Source organism: Vigna radiata, chromosome 8 (assembly GCF_000741045.1).
Source record: "Vigna radiata var. radiata cultivar VC1973A chromosome 8, Vradiata_ver6, whole genome shotgun sequence".
Lineage (NCBI taxonomy): Eukaryota > Viridiplantae > Streptophyta > Magnoliopsida > Fabales > Fabaceae > Vigna > Vigna radiata.
This window is the reverse complement of record NC_028358.1, coordinates 44,871,848-44,881,501: the sequence shown is the minus strand read 5'-3', so window position 1 is coordinate 44,881,501 and position 9,654 is coordinate 44,871,848. Positions and strand designations below refer to the sequence as shown.

General features: G+C 27.8%; 1 protein-coding gene across 1 annotated transcript; it reads left to right on the top strand.

Annotated features, from left to right (window-relative positions):
- The first annotated feature begins 234 nt into the window (after nucleotides 1-234).
- Nucleotides 235-855, top strand: LOC106770736. The gene has a single exon (XM_014656529.1). It carries the CDS (start codon nucleotides 235-237, stop codon nucleotides 853-855), a length of 621 nt encoding a protein of 206 aa, XP_014512015.1.
- Nucleotides 856-9,654: the final 8,799 nt, after the last annotated feature.

Below are 9,654 nucleotides of genomic sequence, written 5' to 3'. Positions count from 1 at the left end.
AACGATTACGCTGTCCAAGTAAATTTTGCACGCTACTTTATTGATTAATTCATTTATTTTCTTTCTGGAGTATTTAATAAGCAATGAAAGAAAACCTTGACTCAACTTAATGGTACCTCTCGATCCAAATTCCAAATTCATCACAAATATATGAATTTTATTATTTATATATAGTTGTGGAAAGTCACATTTAGGTTAAGACCTGTAATAGAGCATAACACCTCATCTATCACCATGGCATCTTCCTCCTCCAAATTGACTCTAAAATTACTTATCGACGCTAAGCGTGAGAAGGTCCTGTTCGCAGAAGCATCAAAAGCAGTTATAGACTTTCTATTTAACTTGCTCTGCTTGCCCATTGGTACTGTCATAAGGATTCTCAACAAGAATCAAATGGTTGGCAGCTTAGCCAATCTCTATGAAAGTGTTGAGAATCTGGATGAAACTTACATGCAACCAGACCAGAATAAGGATCTACTGTTGAAACCAAGTGCCCCCATGTCTTCACGAATCTCTGGTCTTCTTCCTTCAGTTAATGACTCTTCTTCCAAAAACTCCACGAATGTATTGTACAGGTGCCCAAGTCACTTTGGTCACGTCACATGTGATAACACCACTAGTTGTCCTACTAATTGTGGGGGATATATGAACTCACCATTGATTTTTGTTGGTGAAAAGTTTGCAAATGAAATTTCTACTGACAAGAGTGGTTTTGTGAAAGAAGTGGTAACATATATGGTGATGGATGATTTGGTGATTCAGCCCTGTCAAGCATATCAAGCATTACCCTACTTAACAAATTCAACGTCAAAGAAGTTGGCGTCTTGCAAGAAAAGGTGGTCGAGTTGGACATGAACCAGGCATGTTTTTTTTTAAATATGAAGATATCATCTTTTTCTTTTAGGTTTAAAATATCTTAATTTACTTCTAATTTAATATGCACAAAGTAAAGGGTTTTGGGAATCTCTTACACATATGTTGGAGTTATTTTTTTGTTAACTAATAATGCATCATGGTTCATTAATTTTATTTTTCTTTATATTATAGGGTGTGAATCTTCTAAAAGCTTCTCTGCAGTTGAAGACAGTTTTGACAGATGTTTTTCTCAAGAATCATTCTTCGTCATAGGCCACACAAAGTAATATCTCTTTTTAAGCTAATAACCAATGCATGGAATTGTGTTCTTATTTATGTTGTATAGATTGTTAAATATGTATTGAAAATATCATAAAATGAACTTTAATTTTATAACTTAATTTTACATGTTAACATCTGTAAAAACAGTGTTGGTTAAGCTTAAATTGACTGCTTTATGAGTATTTAATATGTTAAGAATTATGAATATGAGTTTTTTTTATAAGAGACGTTGGTTTCACATATTTAACAAAGCCCATATGGATTGTTTTATCACATGCAAATTTCATAACGTTCTTTCAGTTTTGATTATTGATTTTATATTATAAATTGGTTAGGTATATTTTGAAAAGTTTAGTTTTCTTCTTCATGTTTTTTTATTTTATTTTTTTGTTTGGCTGTTTGAAACAGGGTTGGGATCTGCTGAAGGCTTTTCCGGAGTCTAAGATGGTGTTTACAAGTGTTTTTATCAAGAACCGCACATCATTCCTTAAAAAATCAGTTTTCATTGTTTTACATTTTGGGTTGGAAGTTTTTGGCAACACTATGTTTATGTGCTTTTCGTAATTTTATGTTATCAAAACATTATGTTAAAATTTATTTACTCAGTCTTACAAAATGCGAGGAAAATATTGTTTTCATGGTATCAATTTTTATTTTCGCGTCCATTTAGATCTTCTTTACATTACATTTATTTTAATCTTTAACCAGTTTTTTTTTTTTGTTTAGTGCTGTCATCCGTATTTCTCATGTTATTGAAACATCAAAATTGATTTTCATGAATGTATTTTGAACTAAGAACGTAAAAAACATACAAAGTTGACTATGTACTAAGTAACATGACACATATCACGAGTCATCAAAATACGATTGATAAGATGTATTAGGTATAAAGAGATTTTAATAACAATATATTTTTTCAAAAAAAACATTATTTGTTGTCATTATAAATTTTGTCAAATTCAAATAATACTTTCATACTCTACTGAGATTTGTTTAATTTTGATATAGAACACATAATACATCACTCAAAGATTTCCTAAAATATATAAATTCATTATTTTTAAGATTTTTTACACTAAGAAAAACACGTCAAAATCGAATAAAAATATAATTGATGTTGTCCCCACCTTGAGATTGGGTAAATATAATAAAAATATAATTTTATTGCTTTTACTATTTTATTTCAGATCTCTCATAACTAATGAAAATGCTGAAACACTACCGTTGAATTTAAAGATATTTTAACAGTTATTTTGAATAAGTTTTTTATAAAAGTACATGTCTCATTAATTTATTAATTTATTTTAAAAGAAATATTTGAAATGGATCAATTACAAATATCATATCATGTAACATATATTTTATCAAAAAAAAATTGTTAAATTCTTTTTTTTTTTTTTAAAAAAAACAACAATAGAGCAATAGATGTATACAACCAAGCAGATTATATTTTCTCCATAAATTTAACTTTAAAGCACTTCATTAAAACATATACACGCTTGTTTGAATCCAAAATTATATGAACTTTTGAAAGCTTCTTTGTTACAAAAAATTCTATATTTTAATAAATAAACTCTTAAAAACACTTCTAGCTAGGATCCAAACATGTCATAAATGTCAATTTCACAATAACAGTTTTAATGCTTTGTGAATTTCAATTTTCATCACATCATCTATTTGTCAATAAGAGAAGCTCGGATAGCTAGGTCCTAAAATATCAACTAGTCACAGAAGAGGGCACCGGAACAAGAACAACCTTTCAAATATTTACAAGTAAACCAGTCATTAAACCAAATTCAAGTATAATATCACAGAAGCACTCACTGAACCAACTGCAAAATTGGCTTTGACATGGCAACTGCATCAACTGGCATCACTGAACCAATCAGAAGACCAGTTAACAGTTGTGTAACAACAACTGATGCAATTGTGGTATAGCTTGCGAGAAGAATGCCCAGGACTACATCCCCTTTGCTTAAAAAGTTTGCATACTGGATAGCTGAGCCCCAGAAACACAAGCTGTGATGACAAAACCTGCATAAAACATCCTAGACGAACCAAAAGCCTTCGCAACGAAGACCCCAAGAACAGGCTTAAGTATATATTGTGTAATTAACCCAACGGTAAGTGGCAAAGGTCTGTAGCAAAATTGAAGATAATGAACATTGGAAGCAGCAGCTCCATGACTTTACGTGTTGCAATCTTAAGCAGCAAACAAAAAAGGTAATAATGAAATTCTTACTTCCTAATTGCAAGAGCAAAATCATCTACTGGTAGTCTTGTTCCAATAGACAATATAATCCCACCAAGAGCAGATGCATATAACTCTTTAGATACTCTGCTCAAGTTAAAACCATTCTCTCAGTTCCTCATTTTCATTCTATTCCACCATACGCGCTCTCACCGAATAACATTTGTGGAGTTCGTCCACAAACTCCACCAATGTGTTCTTCTATTCTTCTACAAGTGCTCGGATGACCATGACTACGTCACATGTGATAACAACACTTGTTGTCCTGATTGTAGTGAACCTATGAATTTGGAATTGACTTTTGTTGATGAAAAGGTCGCAAATGAGATTTCTGCCGACAAGAGTGATTTTGTGAAAGAGATAATAACTTACATGGTGATGGATAATCTAATAATTCAGCCCATCTCAAACCTATCAAGTCTTACCCTACTTAACAAATTCAACATGAAAGAGGTTGGCTTCTTGTAGGAAAAGGTGGTCGAGTTGAACATCAACCAGGTATGTTTTGTTTTTAAAATATGAAGATATCATTTTTGCTCTTTGCTTCTAATTTAATAAGCACAAAGTAAAGAGCTTATTAATTTTATGTTGAAGTTCTTTTGATTTATTGGTTTTATTAATAATCATCATGGCTTATTAATTTTTTTCTTATATAGGGTATAAATATTCTCAAGGTTTCTCAATAATCATGCTTAGTCAGTTTTCCACAGAGTAATTTGAAACTGCATGCATGGCCCACATATACATCTTGTGTGTTTATATATATTTATATAGATATATTAGTGGTTGGTCTGAGTTGTGTAACCATTGATGAAACAGTATATTCAATATAGATTCTTAAGATTTTAATTATATTTATGTGGGTGGTGTTAGCATCATAACAAGAACAATTTTTAATTGCATCAAGTCCTAATTTGATATATGATGCTTTATTTTATTTGACTTTTTTTTTCTCGAAAATAGGTGATACAACGAGTAATTTAAAGAAAATAACCCTCAATATATTATAATTTTGATTTACAATACTAATATTTTTATTGTGTTGTGATAATCAACAAACAATGAAAGAAACCTTGATTCAAATCCCAAACTATCATCAAGTTAAGGTCTGTAAAAAACATTGTTGGTTAAACTTAACTTGACTGATTTAATGTGTATTTAATGTACTGGTTGCGTGTTGGACGTAATGTTGGAGGAAGAAGAAGCTCATGCCTACCCAGACCTGCAGGAAAACCAGAACAGCAACACCGAAACCGCCAATGCTGCGCAAAAAGGAAAAGCGCGACGCCTATGCCATCGAAACTTCTTTCCAACTCCACCACTTCGGAACGAAAAGCAGAAGGTTGCGCCACCACCTGCGCCGTCGCGTGCTGCTCCAGGAAAAAGAAAAAGCCTCTGGAGGTTGTTCCTCCATGACACCACAGAAGAAAAAGAGTCATCGAACCATCGCCGTGAGAGAAGACAAAGGCACCATTGTTTCTATTATTTTACATTTCGGTGTGGAAGTTCATGGCAACATTGTGTTTATGTAATTTTCATAATTTTATGTCATAAAAATATTATATTTGCAATTCATTTACTCAATTCTACAAAATTTGTTAATAATTTTTTAATATTTTTTTTACCATTTACGTCGTCTCCTGAGAAGTACATAATATTTTTACAATAAATTATATGTTATTATTTTATTAATTTATATATTTAAAATAGAATAATCAGAACCTAACATACAAGTAATTATAAAAAAATTGTTAAAAATTCATTTTTCTTAGAAAACAAATTAATATTGTTCATACATAGTTATCAATTTTTATTTTCGCGTCCATTGATATCTTTTATAAAATAATTTAGAGTAATGAATAAAAAGTAATAAAAAATAAAAAAAGTAGTTTAAATGAATGTAAAAAAATTCATATATGTTACATAATTATTATTTAATCTTTATAAACGTCTGAAAAATTACAATCTAGAATTAATATTTTTTTTAGTGCTGTCCTCCGTATGTTAGTATATTAAATTTCTTTTTTAATGTGTTATTAAAAAATATCATGAATGTATTTTGAACCCACACAGAAAAACATAAAAATATTAGTATTCGAGTCGGTAAGCATAATAATTCGATTAAGTGATAATTTCATAAATATTAAATATAAAGAGACATTGATCACATTTTTTTTCTACAAAAACATTACATTTTGTCTTGCAATTTTGTTGAATTTAAATGCTCAACTTTTCTCATCTGTACATGAGTTTTAGAAGAAACTTTCCCTTTCTAGAAATAAGAATTGTCGCGTTGATCATTTTTGTGTCTGTACTTAGTGCATGATGGTATGAATTTTCATATACAAGCAATTTTCCTTCTTAAGTTGGTTAACTATATCCATTGAAAGAAGAATTTTGAAAATTGTTTTTTTTCTTTTGTGACCTAGTTTGTTTTCATACTTTTTTGGAACCAGTGTTCTACCATATTTTATTTTGCATATAAAAATTTCACCTATTGCGTGTAGTTATTTAGGATGACAATAGTTTCTCCATCACAAGTTTTAAAACGAACTCATTTGATAAAATTATGTTATCTACTTTAATATCTTTGAATAACTTTTAGTGGTAAAAATAATATAAAATAATATTTAAAAGTAATATATTTTATGACAAAAATTATTTGAAATAGTTGTACTAAAATAACTAAATAATTAATATAATATATTTTAAAAAATAACTAAGTTTAATACAATATATTTAAATAAAAATTTACCTTTTTTTTGTAATTTTAATTTCAATTTCAATTTTTCATAAAGAAATAATAAATCTTCTGAATAAAACTAACTTTAATATTTCTGTAAAAAATTATTGAACTTAAATACAAAATTAAAAGATTAAATTGTACTGATAATCTGAAAAAAAAATTCTATGAAATATAATTTTATCGTCTTGGCTAAAAAACAGAGAAGAAGCAGAGGGCTATGTAAGTATATTATTATCATTATTATTTAATAATATTATTATTATTAATATTACTATTTTATTATATTATTATTAATAAAATTAATAAGAATGAAATTTTCAAGTTTAGTTGAAGTGATTTTCTTTATTGGAATCCATCATATTATGCTGTATGCATTTTTCAAGATAACTATTAGAAGAATGTATAAATTTACAGGATCAAAATTGCTTTTTTAGGAAAAACATTATCTAATTCTTTAAAATCTCTCCAGGATAACAAAGATGGAATTAACCATCAATTCTGCAAATCATTTTTTTTTTCTTTTAAATAAATACCTTAAAACGAACACAAATAAAATCACGAATCATTGTGCAAAATGATAATGAATAGTAAAATCTTTCAAGACGAACACGGTGTGCAAGAGAGTTTTAATCTTAATGAAAAACTTTTGTCCTTGTAGCTTCTTGTTTATGTAATTTTTAATAGGAAAATGATATTTTAACACCATTTTTTGACACTATTTTGACCCTGCACACGTGTCAAAATGTGATTGAACGATTTCAAATTAAAAAAAGTTGAGACAAGACGATTTTAAATTAAAAAAACAAACTTTGGTTTTTCTCTTCCAAATATACCTTTGCCTCAATTTTTTTAATTTGAAATCGTTCAATCACATTTTGACATGTGTGCAGCGTAAAAAAATGGTGTTAAAATATCATTTTCCTTTTTAATAACAACAACAGTGAATTTTGTACTGGTTGGTTGTGACTTATTCTAACACGATTATAATTATCTAACCATTTATTAATAAAAAGTGTCTATAACAAGTTACTAAAAATACATCAAAGAAAATTATAGTTTTAATGATGTTACATTTATGATCCATACATTCTTAAATATATATTGAATTAACTAAGAAGTTGAAAAGTGTATAAAAAATACCTTTAATTTTTAATTAAACTTAAATTTTATTTTAATTAAAATTTCATTCACAAAAACAGTGAATAAGTAAAAAAAGGGTGAATTTTAATTACATTTCTATGGGTGGTGCTAGCATGATAACAAGACTGATTTTCAATTGCATTAATTTCATTGGATATTGGACTTTTTCTCAATGCCTTCTTTTTTCTCAAAAATAGGTGATGCAGCTAGTAATTTAAAAAAACAACCGTCAATATTTTATGATTTTGTTCTACAATTATAATTTAATGTGTTATGGCAATACTGTTATATTTGAATAATTTAATTGTATTACGATATATTACATAAAATAAAATATTGACTAAAGTTTTAATTTTAATCGGTAAAAGACAATGATAAAAATATTCTAAAAAAAAAAAAGGAAACTCAAATCTTTTTCTAACCTCGAAGACACGAAAAATAATTGCACCGTCCGATAAATATCGCATGCCTATTTATTTATTGATATTATTTCTCTTCGTTATATATCTTCACTTTGCATGAGTAGTTAAGAAGTAATGAAACAAAACCTTAATTCAAAACCAGGGTTATAACCTTTATTCATGATTTATGGGTAAGTTTTAATTTTATTTTTGAAAAGAAATTTTTTTAAAAAATTCTTTCACGTGATGGTAAATAATATTTCAATTTTCAAAATGTCAATCTTTTTTCTCTTTTAAATAGACTAGAATAAACGTTAATATAGATTTTTTTATTAAAAAAATTTAATTAATTTTTAACCTAAAATTTTATATATTTTATTATAGAGTCTAATATAATGTAATATTTAGTTTGATTTAATAGAGATAAAATAATTTGATTTAATAGAGATAAAATAGTTTGTTTAAATCTTATTTTATTAGTTTTAGGTCTAATAATATTTAGTTTGATTGATACATATAAGATAGGGATAGGTTATTATGATTTTAGGTCTAGACTTTAGTAATATTTAGTTTGATTTGATAGAGATAAAATAGGAATAGGTAATTATGATTTTCTGTATATCTAGAATATTATTTTATGATAGATTAAGGAGATTTTATTTGTAACACCGTTAATATTTTATTTTCAGATTTTATTTTTATTTTCGTAATATTTTAATTATCATTTGTATTTAAAGTCTTTCAGTTGTCTATAGACAGTAGACTCAAAAATATCTGAGTGTGTATCTTGAGATTTTCCTAACACTTCTATCAGCATGACATCTTCTTCCTCCAAATTGACTTTGAAATTGCTTATCGAAGTTAAGCGTGAGAAGGTTTTGTTCGCATAAACATCAAAATCTATTATAGACTTTCTCTTTAACTTGCTCTGCTTGTCCATCCCTACTGTTATAAGGATTCTCAACAAAAATGAAATGGTTGGTAGCTTAGGCAATCTCTATCAAAGTGTTGAGAATTTGGATGAAACTTACATGCAACCAGACCAACATAAGGATCTAGTGTTGAAGCCAAGTGCCCTCATGTCTTCACCAATCTCTGGTCTTCTTCCTTCAGTTAATGACAGTTCTTCCAACGACTCCACAGATGTATTCTAGCTGTGCTGATATCACGATGATTACGTCATATGTGATAACACCACTTGTTGTCCTACTTGTAGGTCATCTATGAAGTGACAAATGAATTTTGTTGGTGAGAAGGTTGCAAATGAAATTTTTTCCTACAAGAGTGGTTTTGTGAAAGAGGAAGTAACTTACATGTTGATGGATGATCTGACAATTCAGCCCCTGTCAAGCATTTCAATCCCTACTTTACTTAACAAATTCAACGTGAAAGAGCTTAACGTCTTGCAGGAAAAGGCGGTCGAGTTGGAGGCAAGTTTTGTTTTTGAAATATGAAGATATCATTATCGCTTTTCAGGTTTAAAATATATGAATTTACTTCTAATTTAATATGCACAAAGTAAATTGTTTCGTGGATCTCTTATATATTGCTGGAGTTTTTTTTTTTTTACTCACAGTAGATCATGGTTCATTAATTTCTTTTCTTCATATTCTATAGGATGTGAATCTTTTGAAGGCTTCTCTGCAATCGAAGACGGTTTTGACTGACGTTTTTCTCAAGAATCATTTTTCGGCTTAGGGTTTCATATATTGTACTTAATATCTTATTTTAAGTCAATATTCAATGCATGAAATTGTGGTATTTTTTATTATTCACATATTCTTAAATATTTATTGTAAATGTCTTATTTAAATCTAATTCAGTTTTATAAAATGAGTTTAATTTTTTTTTATATATTTCAAAATATTTTAAATTTATCTTATTTTTTTTAATCGATATAAAATTTTTCATATATCATTTCAAACTATAATATATATATATATATATATATATATATATATATATATATATATATATAT